Consider the following 20,054-nt stretch of genomic DNA (forward strand, 5'->3'; position numbering starts at 1 on the left):
TCGGAGTAGGTATTAAAATCCATGGAGAAGAAATAAAAACTTTGAGGTTTGCCGATGACATAGTAACTCTGTCAGAGACAGCAAAGGACTTGGAAGAGCGGTTGAACGGAATGGACAGTGTCTTGAAAGGAGGATATAAGATGAACATCAACAAAAGCAAAACGAGGATAATGGAATGTAGTCGAATAGGGTCAGGTGATGCTGAGGGAATTAGATTGGGAAATGAGACATTTAAAATAGTAATGGAGTTTTGCTATTTGGGGAGCAAAATAACTGATGATGGTCGAAGTAGAATGGATATAAAATGTCGGCTGGTAATGGGAAGGAAAGCGTTTCTGAAGAAGAGAAATTTGTTAACATCGAGTATAGATTTAAGTGTCAGGAAGTCGTTTCTGAAAGTATTTGTATGGAGTGTAGCCATGTATGGAAGTGAAACATGGATGATAAATAGTTTGGACAAAAAGAGAATAGAATCTTTCGAAATGTGGTGCTACAGAAGAATGCTGAAGATTAGATGGGTAGATCATGTAACTAATGGGGAAGTATTGAACAGGATTGGGGAGAAGAGGAGTTTGTGGCACAACTTGACTAGAAGAAGGGACCGGTTGGTAGGACATGTTCTGAGGCATCAAGGGATCACAAATTTAGCATCGGAGGGCAGCGTGGTGGGTAAAAATCGTAGAGGGAGATCTCGAGATGAATACACTAAACAGATTCAGAAGGATGTAGGTTGCAGTAAGTACCAGGAGATGAAGAAGCTTGCACAGGATAGAGTAGCATGGAGAGCTGCATGAAACCAGTCTCAGGACTGAAGACAATAACAACAACAACAATGTTAATTCAAGAGTTAAAAATTGTTTAAGATCATATAAATTGTGACATATTTTTCTTTATTATTTAATATTGTTAATAATTTATTTTTTCCTTCTGATGCTAATGGTAAATATTAATGAAAACACTGTAATTTTTTGATAATCTAAATAAACTTCTAAAATATAAACATATTTATTACAATATAAAATTTTAATTATTTTCTCATCATAAAAAGATCTTGGCCTTAACCATTGTAATCTTTAATATGTAAAAACTGAGGCATTGCCCAACCGTATAAATTAGTTGCATATAAATATTTTGATTGTTTTGTCAGGTTAAAATCTCATATATTTATTATTTGATTTAGCATATCTTTTTATACTTGGATAAATTCCACCTCGATATCCTTTCTCAAGAAATAAAATCATCTCATAATCATCTATTAACTCTAATCAAACTTTTTTATTTTTAACATAGAATCCCAAGATAATCATGGAGCTGTAAAATTCCATGATGGATCGAGTTTATAAGATTTAAAACATGAATCTCATAAATATTTGAAAATATCTGCTAAAATTAAAACATCAAATTCATTATATAATCTTGTATATTCATGTAAATTTTTAATGTTAAATTTTTTCCAAACTGTTTTTCCATGAGTATAACCTTTATCAGTAATATTATCTTTATTAAGTATTGAATGACAACATTGTTTTCTATGGAATTTAGTTTTTTGTAAGTTTTCTTCACAATCCATAAAGAAGAATAAACTACATTTATAAATAGTGAATGTAATTCTCTTCTTCAAAATATTTTGTTGTTTCGCTAAATTGTTCTTTTGTAACATTAGAAGGTAATTTGTCGCTACTTGAGTCTGTAAATTTAAACATATCCAAGAATATTAATGTTAGCCATCTCTAACACAGTTATTAAAGGAAATATATTTTTGTTCTCTATTTGGAATAACATCAATACCTGAATTATCTGTTGCTAATTCTCTGATAAAAAAATAAAGGTCGTAATATATTAAATTATGAATATTAACTGGAATAAATTTAGGATTTTGACAGTTAAGATTGCAATCTGCATGTGCAGTTCCTCGATATTTTCCTCTGAAATGACAAAGGTCTCATACTTTCTTTCCTTATTTAGTAAATTTACATTCACAAATATAATAAGTTTTCGAAATTATAATATTTATTGGTAATTATTATTGGAATATTTTGTCCATATGTTTTAGCAATTTCTCTAGATTCTTCTTTTAACATGAATATGTAACAGGATTTTTATAATCTACATTAGAATATTTAAAACAATAATTGAATTGAATTGGTAAATGTTTTTGTTATTTATTAATATATGATTTTCAGAAATTGGTTGGCAAGTGTTAATATCTTTTAACAAACATCCGAAATCTGCATAAATTATGAAAGGTACCCTTAATGAATCATTAGGCTTTTCAAATCCAATTTTTGACCTATTACAATCATATCTATTTTTACTTCTTTATGTTCTTTGCAAACTTTTCATGATTCTCTAATTTTTCTAGTGAATAAAAAGATCTTAAACATCGAATAGAAAGATAAATTTTTGATTTGTGTATAGTTGCTTGTGATTTAGTTAATGTAGATAAATCTTTTATCTAACAATAATGAGATTTATTTTATTCACAAATTAAACGAAGATTAACATGTTTTTCTTGTTTATTTTCCTATGGTAAAGAGGATATACAATATTCCTTATCAATTCTTCATTGTATTCATATGCATAAACATTATATGAAATACAGGCTATACATAAAGTCCAGGAACACTTTGAATTCTTTATTGCACAAGAACAAAACATTTTACAGATGTCATACATATATCACGTTTTACAAATATTCGATATGTGAACTATGAGTGTCACGGCAGACGTCAATATGATAATCGAATTCTTGCCATACCCGTCCCAGCATGACATCATCGACTGTGGCAGTTGTTTCCCATATTCTCTCCCGGGGTTCCGCTACACCACTTGGTAGAGGCAGTAGATACATCAGATCTTTAATATGTCCCCACAGAAAAAAGTTACATGGAATGAGGTCTGATGATTGGGGTGGTATAACAATATATTTACTTTTGTTCATTAACATATAGCTATAATCAGTGGTGGAAATATATTCAAGAAGAATATAATAATTCCAATCCCCAAGAAAGCAGGTGTTGACAGATGTGAAAATTACCGAACTCTCAGTTTAGTAAGTCACAGCTGCAAAATACTAACGCGAATTCTTTACAGACGAATGGAAAAACTAGTAGAAGCCGACTTAGGGGAAGATCAGTTTGGATCCCGTTTAAATATTAGAACACGTGAGGCAATACTGACCCTACGACTTATCTTAGAAGCTAGGTTAAGGAAAGGCATACCCACGTTTCTAGCATTTGTAGAATTAGAGAAAGCTTTTGGCAATGTTGACTGGAATACTCTCTTTGAAATTCTGAAGGTGGTAGGGGTAAAATACAGGGAGCAAAAGGCTATTTACAATTTGTATATAAGATGAACATCAACAAAAGCAAAACGAGGATAATGGAATGTAGTCGAATAGGGTCGGGTGATGCTGAGGGAATTAGATTGGGAAATGAGACATTTAAAATAGTAATGGAGTTTTGCTATTTGGGGAGCAAAATAACTGATGATGGTCGAAGTAGAATGGATATAAAATGTCGGCTGGTAATGGGAAGGAAAGCGTTTCTGAAGAAGAGAAATTTGTTAACATCGAGTATAGATTTAAGTGCCAGGAAGTCGTTTCTGAAAGTATTTGTATGGAGTGTAGCCATGTATGGAAGTGAAACATGGATGATAAATAGTTTGGACATGAAGAGAATAGAATCTTTCGAAATGTGGTGCTACAGAAGAATGCTGAAGATTAGATGGGTAGACCACATAACTAATGAGGAGGTGTTGAATAGGATTTGGGAGAAGAGAAGTTTATATATGCAGACAGTAACTGTTCACGAAAGAACAGAATACTGTTGATGACCGTGCAGCTTTTCCCTAAAAAAATGGTGACTAACTGAAGCCCTCAGCTGCCAACAGGTGTTGATGATATACCTCGATGTGGACAGCTGAAAATGCGTGCCCCAACCGGGACTCGAACCCGGGATCTCCTGCTTACATGGCAGATGCTCTATCCATCTGAGCCACCTAGGACACAGACGAATAGCGCGACTGCAGGGACTTATCCCTTGCACGCTTCCCGTGAGACCCACATTCCCACCTGTCCACAATTCTACATATGTAATGTACCTTAAAGACATTTGCCCATCCACTCATTACTCGCGCACGCTTTGGCGATTCCCGTAAGAGTTTGGGCAACCTGTGCGCATTCGCACAGACTAAGGCCAATGGCTGGGTAGCCTTTAACTGTATATATGAAGACAGTAACTGTTCTCGAAAGAACAGAATACTGTTGATGACCGTGCAGCTTTTCTCTGTCCAGTGGAGTGGATGCGCAAATGTCTTTAAGGTACATTATATATGTAGAATTGTGGATAGGTGGGAATGTGGATCTCACGGGAAGCGTGCAAGGTATAAGTCCCTGCAGTCGCGCTATTCATCTGTGTCCTCGGTGGCTCAGATGGATAGAGCGTCTGCCATGTAAGCAGGAGATCCCGGGTTCGAGTCCCGGTCGGGGCACGCATTTTCAGCTGTCCACATCGAGGTATATCATCAACACCTGTTGGCAGCTGAGGGTTTCAGTTAGTCATCATTTATGAAGAGAAGTTTGTGGCACAACTTGACTAGAAGAAGGAATTGGTTGGTAGGACACGTTCTGAGGCATCAAGGGATCACCAATTTAGTACTGGAGGGCAGCGTAGAGGGTAAATATCGTAGAGGGAGACCAAGAAATGAATGCACCAAGCAGATTCAGAAGGATGTAGGTTGCAGTAGGTACTGGGGGATGAAGAGGCTTGCACAGGATAGAGTAGGATGGAGAGCTGCATCAAACCAGTCTCAGGACTGAAGACCACAACAACAACAATATATAACCAACTTACATGTTTTAACATTTTCAGATACATGTCGCACAATATATCTTATAACATGAATCTACTGCTATGCAGTATGGCACTTTCAAATTACACTTAAATAATATTTTTTAAGCAATAATAATATGGTGGCAAGACATGCGTGCCTGACACAAATTACGAGAAACAGAAGAATGACTAACTGTTCATCGAGAATATCTTGTACATCAAGATATTCCGCCTTTCGAGCCACAGCTTTTGAAGTCAACAGCTCACTGTATCTCTGATGGCGCTTCCAGAATAACCACGTCACGCCACAGGAAATTATTTGCTAACTGTACCTGTTTCCGAGCAACTGCTCGTTAGTGAATGATTTAAAATGGTGGGGCAATCACAGAATTTTACACAGGCCATTTCATGAATCAGTTGTTGGTTGCACCTGAACTCGTCATGTTTGCAACTAGCGCTGGCTATTGACAAATTACCAAACTACGCTATGGCGATATACATGAAAGAAAATTTCCAGACTTTCTCTTCAAAATGACATATGTGTGATATCTGTACAATGTTTGGTTCTTGTGCAATAAATGGTTGATAGTGTTCCCAAACTTTATGTACACCCTTTATTTGATTTATTTTCAAATTGTGTAATATCTGTTAACTGAACAGGAAAATTAATTTTCTCTTTTACAAAACTTTCATGTAATTCTAATCCAATATTTTTATAACTATTAACTTTTTCCGAATTTTAATCTACAGTATATAATTTTTATAACTATTAACTTTTTCTGAATTTTAATCTACAGTATATAACAGATTTTATTTCCCACAGAAAACATTTTTGATCTATTGTTTTTTACATTAATTACAGCTTTCTTATCTGTAAGTACTTTTGGTAAATCGATATAAGAAGCCCCATAGATTTAATTGTGTCTATTAACACTTAAATCTGAACTATCTGTATAAAATAAACACCAACCAGATTTTTTTCCTTTGCATTTCTTCCATTTCAGTTAATAGTTTTTTGTTGATTTTTGGTAATAATCTTCTAGATAAGTTGTTCTTTATAGAATTTGAGTAGTTGTTTTAAAATTAAATTCTGGTAACTTTAAAATTACTGTTTCTTGTTCACTTTAATCGCTCTTCTTTGTATTAAAATCTTCTTTAACATTTTTATTATTTCTTCTTTAATTTGCTTTACAAATTCTTGTGTTTCAACAATATTATGATTTTTATGAATTCCATAAGTTATTATTATTGATTTGAAAGAAGAAGCTTTTATATTAATTCGTTTTGTTGATTTTAAAAAATCGTCATCATCTGGAAGATTAAAAGCTGGACAATTTTCTGGTAATTTTTTGTTTAATTTCTTGACATTTATCTACTAGAAGCTTTTGAAAATACTTCTCATTATCGATATTATTAATTTTATATTCATATCTATTTTTAAGATCGCTTAAATCTTGTTTAATGAAAGTAGAGTGATTTTTTAAATGTTATGTTATACACATTTGTATAGAAGTATGCCTCATTCAAATAAAGATATTTAGAAGTTCAACTATCACAATTTGAGAATACTGCTGAACTTTGTTTTATATTGTGCTGTATGTCATGTGTATTATATTAAGAAATTTCGTTCTTTCTATGTATGTGGTAAAAAAGATCTATATTTTAAACATTTCTTTACAGATTATATTTATTGTAATGATTTTGTATAATGGTAATGATTTACTTATTATTTTGAGCTATAAAATATACATAATGAAGTGGTAAACTAGAAACGTGAATAATCATCTTGTTGTCTCCATGCTTTCTAAGAAAATGGGATGAGAAGTTCCGCCTTATGCAAGACAAAAAGAAAAACGGTGTCTTGCATAAGGTGGAACTTCTTATCCCATTTTTAAAAACGTAATGTAAACATAAAATTACAGTTTAAAACATAAAACAAAAATAAGTAACATAAATAGTTAAAATAATAATGAATGTTTAGATATTTTAACCGGGTATGTTCAAAATGCTGCAATAGCACAGTGTGAACAGCTTATTTTCCTTAAATGGAAGTTTAGAAACTGTCTTTATAACACATGAATGTCTGTGGCATGAAAATTTGTTTAGTTTATGTTGGCACAGAAATTTTCATTTTTCAAAAATAATTTGTGGTGATGGGAAGTTTTGCAAAATTAATTAATGGTGATGGGACGTTTTGCAAAATATCAGATTATTACAAAATTAGATTGTACAGTTTTCAAGAGCATTAATCACATTTCAAGTTTTATAAAAAAAACTTTTTTATATATCATGATTTCGAAGATATTCCCTCTAAATCTCATACTTTTTGGGTTGTCAAATTAGACAAAAACGAAAATATGTCTAGTTCATTATTTTTCAAGCTCTACTACCCATCAAGTTTCATCAAGATCGTTTAATTACACCTGGGAGTGTTTTCTTGTTAGTGGAAACCAGCACCTGCACATATTTCTAAACAATATTATCATTCAGTATAACTATGCTTACGTGGCATTACTATTTTCTGTTCAAAATTGGTAATAGTTAATTTTCCCCTAAAAAAACTGGACAGTGAAGCTGCAAGACGCATGACAGTGCAGGCACATAGCACATGCCATGCATGCTATGTAGGCAGACAGCCTCTGACATGTATTGAATTTACCATAGTTCTAGAGTGACAGCATCAACAAAGGTTCTTTGCACTTAATTCTTCTGACCAAGACGTTGTGCTTATTGACAGCCAAGTGCAACTACTCACTACTGTTTGCTGAGATGAGAACCAATGACTGCTTAAGGAAGACTGATTAAGGTCTACTATTTATAAACTTGTGTAGGAAACCATCAACAAATTTTTAATGTACAGTTCCCGTATGTTCCAATGAAAGCTTATAAGCAGAAACTACAAGCAAGAATTATACATAAACAGAATTGAATTTGTTTTTATACTATGTATTAGATCGACATTCTTTAAGGAGCATTTGTGTTGGATTCTACTTTTATGGGCTGGTTTTTCGGTGCTAACTTTCTCCCACCATTTCTATTACAACCTCAGATGATTGTTACACAAACAACTTTACTTGAAATACATTTTCTGCCAGTAATCATATACATTTTGGCAAACAAAACAGTCACAACTAAAATGGTTGTACAGCCTTTTTGAAGACATGTATTTTACAAATTGTAAAATACTGTATCTTGTATAGTTTAATAATGTTAAATGACAATGTTTCTTAAACTATAAAGTTCTTAAAGAAAACAAAATATCCTTTTTATTTTAAAAAAGTGAACTTTAAAATGCATTATTAAATCCAACTACAGAAACTTATTAATGAAGCAGAAATTTTGGGCGCATGAGGTCTTACTGAATCTTCAATATTGCATATTACTTAAATAATAAAATTCTTTCGGCAGTTTTATTGAGGTATTAAATCAAATGTAAGTTATAAATAAATAATACATTTCATGTAGGATCTATCTATTCTTTGTATATCTTGTATGAAAAGAAAAAAATCGCATTTACGTTAAAAGTGTTGTCTAGGCAAGTAAATGATTTGCTACATTTGAGCTTGCCTTGTTCTTGAATTGGATACAATTATAGCTACAATTCAGCGCGTTCAGTGGTGGGAAGACATTTGTTGTTTCTATAACGAGTGTCCTATAAATAACGTAAAAAATCAGAAACTCTAATTTCTCTCTTTCATTATACAGCAACAAAGTTAGTAAAAAGCTGTAACACTACCTAAATGAATGACTGTTTGAGCACGAATTCTAATTATATTTACGAAACGGCGTAGCGGAACGGCTATATAACAGAGTTTCATATACGAAGAAATAATTCAATGAAAAAACTAAGTTTTTAGAGAAGAAACATTAATAATTTTATTGAAATTTAAGAGTTACCGGAATCACACGAAACAAAATCTTATTTGAACCACAAATTATTTTATATAATTTATTTCCCAATCAAGATGGTTATTATAACAGGAGTTATATTTCGAAACCTGCCCTACATTAGATAACACAGTTCTTTCAAGCGGAACGAGGATGATGCGTCGCCAGTGATTGCGTTGCAGAAAACCAGAGAGGTATCTATTCATTAGACGAGTGTTTAGCGTGGTTGGTTTGATTATCAGCTGTCATCTGTTAAGTACTACAGAGAGACAGAGAGTGCTGTTGTCTGCGCTCAGAGCATGATGATAAAATGTCTCCCATTTGTAAATGATTCTTCTGTTACATAGTTTTTGTATGAGGAAAACTGACGTCACCGACAAGTATAGAAGTGAGAGCAAGTTATGTATCACTCATTGGCGCAACGGCGTTGGTGGGCGTGGTGATATGAACTTTAGCGCTGTTCCAACCTACTTTTAGAAAATTAGTTTTGAAAGTGCTGTGTGGCTGATCTGTGAAGATGGTTTTTGAAAGCGTTGTGGCAGATTTGTTAAATCGTTTCCTCGGAGACTACGTCGAAAACTTGGACCGATCACAGTTGCAAATTGGAATATTTGGAGGTGAGTAGCCGCATTGCGGTACGTCGCAAATGCGCTATTGCGTAGCGCTGTTGTAAACAGACCTTTTCCATAAGGTTATGTATTGCTTTTGTACTTGATATACATGTCATTTAATATTGTTGTTTTTCAGGTGATGTCGTCCTGCAAGACTTAATTTTAAAACAAAGTGCGCTTGATGACTTAAACTTGCCGGTGAGAACTGTGTACGGGCATTTAGGTAAGTTACCTTTTCGTGGTTTTGTAAAATTACGTTGGTAATATTCTTTATCGCATTGTGTCATTTGCTCTGTTTTACCCCCGTCCTTCTAAGCTTCACATAAAATATTGTACTAAACGTAATTATTCTGTTGTGCGTAAATGTAACTTCACTACAATCTAAACATCATATAGCGTCACTACCCAAGAGATTCGATAGGTAATCATTATAGTTTGTTTCTTTGTTTATTCATCTACCCATTACAAATACAACACAGTATAAAGAGTAAAAAATTGAGAGTTGATTGACACACACACTCACACTTGTTTGTGCGTAATGATTTGTAGTTTCACCTTAAGGAGAATGGAATTTACGATTGTAATCTGGGGCATAATATATCCTTCTGCAATGAATTATATTGTGAAAGTGTATTGTAGAATAAAAGTGGTATTTAATAAATAATGTGTTAAGATTGTATAACTATTGTGTGTTATCGAAATAAACCTTGATTGTGTAGCATTTTGTGAGTCATTTTAGTGTCTACATTCTGTGTACCTCTTTAGAAGTCACTTGCTTATACTACTGAACAACATGATTAAAGGATTAGTAATAATAAAACTGAGTTATTTCTGACAGCAAAACAGAATCATGCCACTATGATGATAAATTTTGGAAGTACATACTGAAAGAGCATGACAGTTAAATATTTCGAGAAAAAAATTCAATATAATCTAACAGTTTTGATGGATTTTAGTACTAGCACCAGGAGGTGGATATGTTAGCCAAAAAACTAAAGTCCTTTACTTCGTATTTTACTGACCTGCAGGTAAAATTCCTAACGTAGGAGGCCATGCTGAATTTCTTATGTGAAAAGTTTAAAAGCTTTTTAAATAAACAAAGTTTATTATATTCTATATCTGTATGCTTCATGTTTACATATGTATTTTGTGACATAGCCTGGTGATGATGAATACATTTCTCCAAATGACAGACCAGTTTGTTGATACTGTCACTGTAATCTGTTAGACTTTGCTGGTGGTACCACAATCTCACTCCTGCTTGCAATTTTCGTCACTATCAAAGCGGAGACCTCGAAGGTTTTCTGTAAGATTTGGAGAAAGACGAAAATCAGGTGGGACCAAGTCGAGACTGTATGGAGGATGAAACTTCCTGGCAGATTAAAACTGTGTGCCGGACCAAGACTCGAACTCGGGACCTTTGCCTTTCGCGGGCAAGCGCTCTACCAACTGAGCTACCCAAGCATGACTCACGCCCCGTCCTCACAGCTCTACTTCTGCCAGTACCTCGTCTCCTACCGTCCAAACTTTACAGAAGCTCTCCTGCGAAACTTGAGTGAAAATCTCATTCTGGAAACATCCCCCAGGCTGTGGCTAAGCCATGTCTCCGCAATATCCTTTCTTTCAGGAGTGCTAGTTCTGCAAGGTTCGCAGGAGAGCTTCTGTAAAGTTTGGAAGCTAGGAGACGAGGTACTGGCAGAAGTAGAGCTGTGAGGACAGGGCGTGAGTCATGCTTGGGTAGCTCAGTTGGTAGAGCGCTTGCCCGCGAAAGGCAAAGGTCAGAGTTCGAGTCTCGGTCTGGCACACAGTTTTAATCTGCCAGGAAGTTTCATATCAGCGCACACTCTGCTGCAGAGTGAAAATCTCATTCTGTATGGAGGATGATTCATGACAGTGTGTGTATTGTCCTGCTGAAGGAGAGGATTTCTGTATCTGGATGAACTCTGAGTTCATGTTTTCAGAAACACTATTACGGTGTGCTGTTTTTCACACAGAGGCATTATAACATTACACACTGCCATGTTGGATGTGGCAGAGTCTTGCAACTTGAATCACTGAAGCAGGAAAGTCAACTGAGTAACATGCATAACATGTAATACCTTGACCAATATTGAGAACTTTTGAGCATGTCCTCAGAAAAATAATTTAAATCTAAATTATATGTTCTTGTATAGGGTCCAGAGTGTAGGTTTATATAGTGGTGCAAAAGTCTAAAACAGATAACCAGCAGACATCACACAGAATAATTTATTTGGATAACCCTTTTGGAGGGTATGAAGAATCACCATTGCTTTTGCTTCTTTGTGTCTAATTTTCATTGCTCCCAGGCTTCCTTCACTCTTTGAGAATGTCTTTCCTTTTCTTATTCTAACTGCAGTGTTTTTCATATCTTTGTCAGTTTCAGTGAACCGTGTGAGTTTGGATTTGTAGCTGTTTAGTGAGTTTAAGATCTGCTTGGTTAGTCTGTTACCAGCTCAGTGTGTGTGTCCATAAAACTGTCCACCATATAGCTTTTCCAATTTCAACTAGAGCTCTCTGTCTGTAACATTCTTCTTTCAACTTATTCACGTTTTTCAAGATCCCCAAATCTTGTTGGTGTTTCTTTTGTATATAGTTTTTCATGGTTGCCCTTTTTGATAGTGTCTTAGATCTGTGTCCCAGGAAAAATTTTTTGTTATGTTTTTTTGACATATGGAACACACTTTTCATTTTATGTACTGTATATTCTGTTGCTATCTTTCTTTTGTATTGCTCATTATCCAGTCTCCTAGCTATGTAAAACAGTTCGTTTTAGATACTGTATTGTTATGGGTTTTAAGATTTTATGGGGGCATCATTGATATTTGCCATGAATATTGCTTTTTCCAAATGACATTTTTAGTCCTATTTTGTTTGCTTGTATCCGTGGTTCTCTTGTTTCTGTGGTTTTGTGATTTGTACTTTGGCACCATGCAGAGTGTCAGTAATTAATGCCATATTATTTCCAAAAACTGAACAATATATGATGATATTGAGTTTCTTCCTAGTTAAACACCCATAATATTGATGTATTTTCAACATTCTCTCACTATCTTCCCTAATGTGCAGTTGAAAAGTAGAGGTGACAAACCATCTCCTTGTCTCGCACCTGACTTAATTTCAAAATGTATTGGCAGTTCCCCCATAAATTTTACTCTTTGCGTTATGTGCGTTGAAGTTTATGTAGTTATTTCTGTTTTATTGTTCAGTACAAATTCCTTTATAATGTTGATTAGTCCATTTCTATAAATTGAGTGCTGGGCCTGTTTGAAATCTACAAAAGTTATCACATTTTCAAGTTTTCGATTTTCCTCATTGCTATTGTTGCTCTATACAAGATGTTCCTGTCCTAACTCCTGCTTGATACTAACCTAGTTGTGGGTTGAGTATTGTTTCAGTTTTCTTCAAAAGTACCCTGGACAAGATCTTATATCTAACTGGTAGCAGGGAAATTCCTCTATAATTGTTAGGATCTGTTTTCTTTTCATATATTAATGCTGAATTCCATTCTGGTGGTAATCTATTTGTTGTCTAAATTTCATTAATGATTTCTGTTAGACATAGAATAATGTTGCCACAAGAGTCTTTCCACACTTAAGGAACTGTGTTGTCTTCTCCTGGTATTTTGTTATTTTTGTTTTCTGTTTTTCTCTATTGTTAACAACTTTGAATTTCATTGAATTTGGACTGTGTTATGAAAATCAAAGTCTTCTTTTGGTTGATCGCAGTTGCATAACTCTTTGAAGTAGGCTGCAAGTATTCTGCCGTTCTCAGTGTTAAGAGCAGTCTTAATGTTTTTGAACTTCGAATGTGCAAACTTGGTGGTTTGTACTTTTAAAACAATCTTTTAGTGTTTTACAAAAGTCTGATGTGTTGTTCTGCTTAAAATATGGCTCATTTGATTCAGGTTTCCTGGCTTCTGTAATATTCTACCTGTTCTTATAATTTTTATCTGCATAGCAGATGTTTAAAGCTTGTTGTCTCTTTATAATTAACCCATCACAATTCATTTATTTTAAAGAGGAATGGTTTCTTTTCCATTCTGAATAATGCGTTTTTGATGCTGTTCTCAACATTTAGGTATTCTTTTTATGGAATCAGTTTTTCTAGCTAACTTCTCTATGCCATGTTTTTTGGTTTAGTGTTGATTCTATTTTCTAAATATTGGTGTAAACTTGAATTGAATTGTAGATAGGTAGTGGCCCTGATCTAAACCAGCAATGTTGTCAAATTTTACATTGACTGCCTGTATTGCAGTCTGTAGCAACATGATCACACAATGTTACAAAATAAAGTAAGATGTAATTCTGTTTACTCTAGGCTTCATGTTAAAAAGGGTTTGACTTTGCCAATATAGGCAGCAAACAGCATTCTGTGTATGGTTATGTACACCCTTGCTTTGAACTATCGTGCCAAAACAACTGCCGAATAGTAAAAGTGGAGGAGTAGTGAAAATACATTTACACATAGAAAGTAATCTAGAAACAATCTATGTAATTACCAGTGAGTAGATTAGCACCTCGTAATTTGTTGTTAGTATTCTTTATAGATGTAGTCGACAGTGACACAATTCTGCTCACTACTACGTAACTTCACTTGTTGCATAGTCCTTTATTGTGAGATTTATGGAACATAGTATGTGAATGAATAAATGAAGGAATAGTTATTGTGAAAATATGTTATATTGATTGTCTAGAGTCATTTATGAGTACAGCAGAGCACGTGATATGATGTTCATGTTTGTTTATTTATTTGCTCTATTTAATTTTTATGCAGTTGGGCACCCATTTGTAATGCAGGCTTACAGGACAAATTTGAAAATACCTGCAAATTATTGAAAAAGCAATAGGATGTAATAATGAAACATAGAGCTTGGAGATGCATAAATGAAGACACAACAGTAATTACAAACGTGAGTTGGGTTTTGCGTGACTGAAGTTTTTGATCATGTGGTTGGCATGGAGGTTATTCTGGAGATACATCATTATGTTTGAGCTCAGTCTGTTCCAAGATTCTACAACAAACTGATGTCAAGGATATTGGATCACTTCTGCTATCCATGATGACGACGATGATGATGATGAAGCAGATCAGTTACATGATTCAAAGATGAAACTGTGATTGATTTTACTATTGTTTCAGGGAAACTTGTGCTGAAAATCCCATGGCGCAACTTGTATAGTGCTCCCGTAATAGCGAGCATTGAGAGATTATTTCTGTTGGTTGTCCCCAATCAGGAAATAAAATATGATGCAGAGAAGGAAGAGAAGTGGAAGCAGGATGCGAAGCAGGCCGAGCTGCAGCGCATCGAGGAGGCCAAGAAGCTGGAGAAGGGGAAAGGTAAAAGGCTGAGCTCTGCCTGTGTTCAGTTTTTGGCATATCGAGTGTGGTATCCAAAAGTTCACAAAATATATTAGTTAAAATTAGATCTAATTTGCATAATCACCTTCGAAATAGACCCCTCAGGAGCAAATTCACAGATCGCAACATTTCTGCCACTTATAAAGTGCACCCTGGAAGTATCCAGAAAACACAGATAATCCAAAATACACATATTTGTACCAGAAACTAATATTCACTGTTTATATGAAACATTCTTTGCGTCAAATTTGAAACTTCATTGCATTAATGATTAAGTCATCTCGGATTCTGTGCAGAATGATGCCTTGACTCAGCTGATAACCCGGGAAGACTTAATCATTGAAATTCACTTAGGAAGCTTGCACTCCCATACAACTCATTGTTGTACAAATGCATTACTAATGAAAAGCTCTACTTATCTAGAAAACAGTGTGTTTTATATAACTTGCTTTCAGTTCACTTGTAATAAATATTCATCCAATTTTATCTGGTTCTGTTTTTCATTCACTTTTTTTCTGGCAGTACCTCTATTGTAGGAGTCAGAACATCAGTTAATGCCAATGAATGTTGTCACGTGTTCTTGAACAGATAAAGGCATTTCTGTGCTTTGGTGTATGTGATAACTGGTTCCTCGATCACCGTGTCACCATTCTCATCTGCCACTGAAAATACTTATCAGCTCAAATTCTGGTCAATAAGTGTTGCTATCTAATCACTCGATGTTTTCGTCATCAGTGTCCTCATAATTTGAAATTGGTATTCTGAATGAAAATATTCATTAAAAAAAAGTCTCCATCTACCTGTGTGTGTGTGTGTGTGTGTGTGTGTGTGTGTGTGTGTGTGTGTGTGTAGGCAGAAGAGGATGGGGAGAATTTCCCATTATGATGAATGATTCTTAGCTTCTAAATCATATCCATGAAGTCGTCTATCACCAGTGACAACCTTTGGATCTTTTGACGCAGCTGTTTAAATTCCTTATAGGCTTCCGTATGTTGCTCGTGATTGTATTGAAGGAATCCTGAAATAAACCTCTCTGCAATCCTTCAGATGTTCAATACTTATGACAGAATACATTCACATATACCTTAACTAATTTCCTAGATGCTGGTCACAAAAACTTACAATGGCCAGGAGAGCGTTGTGCTGACCACATGCTCCTCCATATCCACATCCCGTGATGCCTGTCAGCTGAGGATGACATGGTGGTTTGTTGGTATCATCGGTACCGTTGAACCTTTGAAGACGTGTTTGGACGGAGTTTAGATTAGTTACTTCCAAGGTGTTGCAGAAGCTCAGATGGTCTATCTACAGTTTTTAGAGTCTGATCCTTCACTTTGTGAACAATTTCTGGTGTGATGCCAGCTGACCTGAATCTACATCTTCATCAGTCAATGTCCATCAGTTTTTGAGCACTTGTACTGTTTAGATAAATCTGTGACTTATCTAAAATGTTGTCTCCAATAGTTCCACGCGCACGCTTGTGTGTGTGTGTGTGTGTGTGTGTGTGTGTGTGTGTGTGGGCGTGCGCACGCTTGTGTGACTGCAATGCTCGATTAGAGATTTAATACAGATTTTTTTTCATCACACACTTGCACAGACAAGGAAAAGCTGCCGAGCACATTCACCGAGAAGCTGGCGGCGCAGATCATAAAGAATGTGCAGGTGTACATCCACGACATCCACATACGGTACGAAGACAGATACACCTGCCCACAGCGGCCGTTCTCAGTGGGTGTGACACTGCACAATCTATCGGTGCACAGCACCGATGACAAATGGAACGAGTGTATTGTGCAAGACGACTCGCCCATGTTCTACAAGGTCAGTCGTACAACTTCTGAACAGTTATATTATGTACTTTAATCTCGGTGACAAAACTCGCACAAGGGATATACTTTCCCATTTTATAAGTGCTATTTGTAAATTAACCTTTAATTGGCTATTAAAAACAAACAAATGCTTTTAGTTTGATAGAAGTTATGTGGTTGGAAAAGGAGACTTCGAAGGTCACATTGACATAGTCAGCTCTCTGTTTAATTTCTGAGTGTTATATAAGCAGTAAGTTATTGAAATGGGCAGCGTTATTGCAACTCCAGCCAGTTCCAACATATGTTCTGCTATTTGCTTCCTGCAAACTAGAGTAGTCAGTGCTGCTGAGATTTGTCACCAAATGTGTTGTGTGTATGTGAGTGGTGGTTTGATGGACAGGCACAAAAAATTCGATGCTGGTTGCACAGATGTGAACGTGCTAAAAAATTTGTGCACATAAGTCGTGGTTCACACTCTTCGAACTTTCTGAAAATGTGCCTGATATTTCCAGTTAACCATTTTTAACATTATCACAGAGAGGTTTTGTGCATGGTGAGTGCCAAAATGTCTAACAGATCTTCACAAAACTGAAAGACTGGGTTCACCAGTGACATTCGTGCAGTGCTAGCTTAAGATGGAGAGGGATATTTAAAAAGAATCGTGACTGTGGACGCGGCGGGGGTGCAGCAACCGAAGAACAGTCCAACAGTGCAACCACTTTCATTCTCCCAGCAGACACAAACATTTGGAACCACAAGAGTAATGCATGAGAAAACAGTGACATCGCAAATTTTATTGTGAGACTTACAAAAATGGTCAGTCCAGAACAAATGGCACAGTATGATTACCAAATGAATAATTTTCCTTATTGCTAAGTACAAAATGTGATAAAAAAGTAACAGGAATGTTTTCAATTTCGCATGTGTTATACATCAGCTTTTCAATTGTTTTCTCCAGTTGGTACACACATTTCTGATGAATGTTTGCATTTTCAGCTGTTTTGAATATTTAGTTTAGACAAGAGGTTATACATGCTTTCGAGTGCTTGGTGAATTTATATTACCAAAATCGATGGATCAAAGAATTTGCATTAAATTATGCTTAAAAAATGGAATAAGTGCAGCACTGCATTCAAAATGTGAGTTTATAAGTGTAGAAACATTTCATACGGGGTCGAGAAGACATTGAAGATGACAACCTCACTGGATGCCACAATACATCAATTACTGACAAAAATGTAAAAAAAAAGTTCTGGAAAATTGCTGAATCTCAATAAGAGAGGTTGCTGTTGTGAGCTTATCCTTTGGCTCATGCCAAGCATTAAGTTTTTTGCATGAAATGCACAGCAGCAAAGTGTGTTCTGTTGAATTTCAACCAAAAATGCTGTAACTTAAGTATTTTTCAGGAATTGCGGAATGGAGCCGACAATGGTCCATAACTGCTCAACAAGATTATGACAGGTGACAAAACATGGGTATATGGGTGTGGCATCAAAACAGAGGCCCAGACCTCCCTAGGGAGACCAAAGACCAAAAAAAATTCGACAAATTTGGTCATGTGTGAAAATTTTGCCCACTGTTTTCTGTCATTACAATGGGATTAGTGCACCATGAGGGGGGGGGGGGGAACTGTTTGTGAATGGCAGGCTAGTAAAGATGATCTGAAAAAAAAGAGGAAGACTAAATGTGCAAATAGAGGCCACAACTAGATGACATACAGAAATGGATCAAAGGACACCGTCAAAATGGCACTGGAATTAATACAAAAATGATTGACATATTCGCTTGTAAGCTAATGCTACAGTGGAACTTGACAGACTTTAAGGGTGAAGTTGGTTGGTGCTACAGGTTTCTGAAGCGTCATGAATGTAGCATGTGAACCAAAACCAAAACATCTCAGAAAATGTCACAAGAATATGAAGACAAAATATTATTTTTCCATTGCTTTATTATTCAACATTGGAAGAAAACCAGGCTGGAACTAAGCCAAATAACGAATATGGACAAAAGTCCTCTGACATTTGATGTGCCGAGTAACAGAACTGTTGCCATGAAAGGTGCTAAAACTGTAACTATAAAAACAAGTGGACATGAAAAAATGCACTACACTGTCGTCCTTTCACGTTGTGCTAACAGTACTAAACTTAATCCGGTGATCATTTTCAGGTGCAAAACAATGCCAAAACTTTCTAAAATACAGCTAGGTGGTGGTGTTCATGTATATGACGAAGGTTGGATGGCTGAGGCTGGTATGAAATTATGGATTAACAGAATATGGGAGAGAAGGAAAGGTGCTTTATTGAAGAAGAGTTCTCATCTTGTGCTAGATCAGTTTAGTAGTAATTTTAAAAATTCTGTGAAAGAGAAATTGAGATAAGGAAATAGAGAGCTTGTTGCTAATGCGAGAGAACTTACTTCACAATTGTAACCTCTCGAGGTCTCGATAAATAAATCATTTAAAGTGTATATGAGAGAGGAATGGCACAAATGGGTTACGGATGAAACCCGACATGAATTCACGGCAAAGAGATCTTCAAAACAACCTATAGTCAAACGAGTGTGTCAGTGTATAAAGTACTTTTGGTCTGGAGTGGCAGAAGACATTATTGTTAAATCTTTAAAGAAGTGTGGCATAAGTAACGCTCTCGATGGCAGTGATGACCATCTTATATATGAAGAGGACAATGACGACAGTGGTGATGACGACGACATCAGAGATGAAGAAGAAAGTTCAGATAATGATTTTGAGGGAAGTCAGTTTGGTTTTATAAACTAAGAATTTTTTTTTTTTAGTTTGGCTTTGCAGTCCAATAATAAAAATGGTTAAAATGTTGTTTGTTAAAGTGCTTAAATGTGAAGGTGTGTCTTACAGTTTGTGAAATACAGTATGTAATTCCTTATAATTCTCTTTGCTTAGGCTGATAGATAATTTTTCCATTACATCATAACCAATTCTGTGTCAATGTTTCCAGTAAGTACAATGTTGTATTTCAAAGAATATTTAATAATCAATACAATGGCTCACTAATGCCACCTGTTGGCCAAGTGTGTAAACTGCTCACCATCGTTTCTGCTGCAAGTTCACTCAGTCTTTCCTGATAGGTGATAACCATAATGGCTCCACGGAAGAACTCGAACTCGCTACCCCTATGGGCCACACTGTTGATGCGATGTACTTTGTAATTACTCTGTTTTATGTTTTCGACAAGTCAGTGTGGCACCTGTGTTTTGTAACTGGAGGGTTCTCTCATTATGGTTGTAAGATTCGTGCACAGTAATATTATTTCCAGGAGGTATGTAGAAGATTGTGACCTGGTTATAACGTGATAGTTTCAAGTTGTATATTGGTTTACAATTATTCAGATTGTCACAGTAATGTTGTTGTCGCAGTATGTTTTAGATCTGAAGACGAACTAGATGTGTCAAAAGTGGGCATTCAGGAAATGATAATTGTTAAACACGTGATCTTGGGAGCAAAAATTCTTATTTAACCTAAATTACTGTCTGAATGTGATTAATTTGGAAAATATAGCAGG

General features: G+C 35.4%; 1 protein-coding gene across 1 annotated transcript in view; it reads left to right on the forward strand.

Annotated features, from left to right (window-relative positions):
- The first annotated feature begins 9,032 nt into the window (after positions 1 to 9,032).
- LOC126215376 (intermembrane lipid transfer protein Vps13) overlaps positions 9,033 to 20,054 on the forward strand; it is a 442,186-nt gene continuing 431,164 nt past the window's right edge. Inside the window, exons 1-4 of the mRNA XM_049942070.1 lie at positions 9,033 to 9,337; positions 9,468 to 9,554; positions 14,492 to 14,689; positions 16,308 to 16,531. Of these exons, the coding sequence (XP_049798027.1) occupies positions 9,238 to 9,337; positions 9,468 to 9,554; positions 14,492 to 14,689; positions 16,308 to 16,531 (609 nt within the window). The 5' untranslated portion in view covers positions 9,033 to 9,237. The remainder of the gene's footprint in view (positions 9,338 to 9,467; positions 9,555 to 14,491; positions 14,690 to 16,307; positions 16,532 to 20,054) is intronic.

This window comes from Schistocerca nitens, chromosome 12, assembly GCF_023898315.1.
Source record: "Schistocerca nitens isolate TAMUIC-IGC-003100 chromosome 12, iqSchNite1.1, whole genome shotgun sequence".
Classification (NCBI taxonomy): domain Eukaryota; kingdom Metazoa; phylum Arthropoda; class Insecta; order Orthoptera; family Acrididae; genus Schistocerca; species Schistocerca nitens.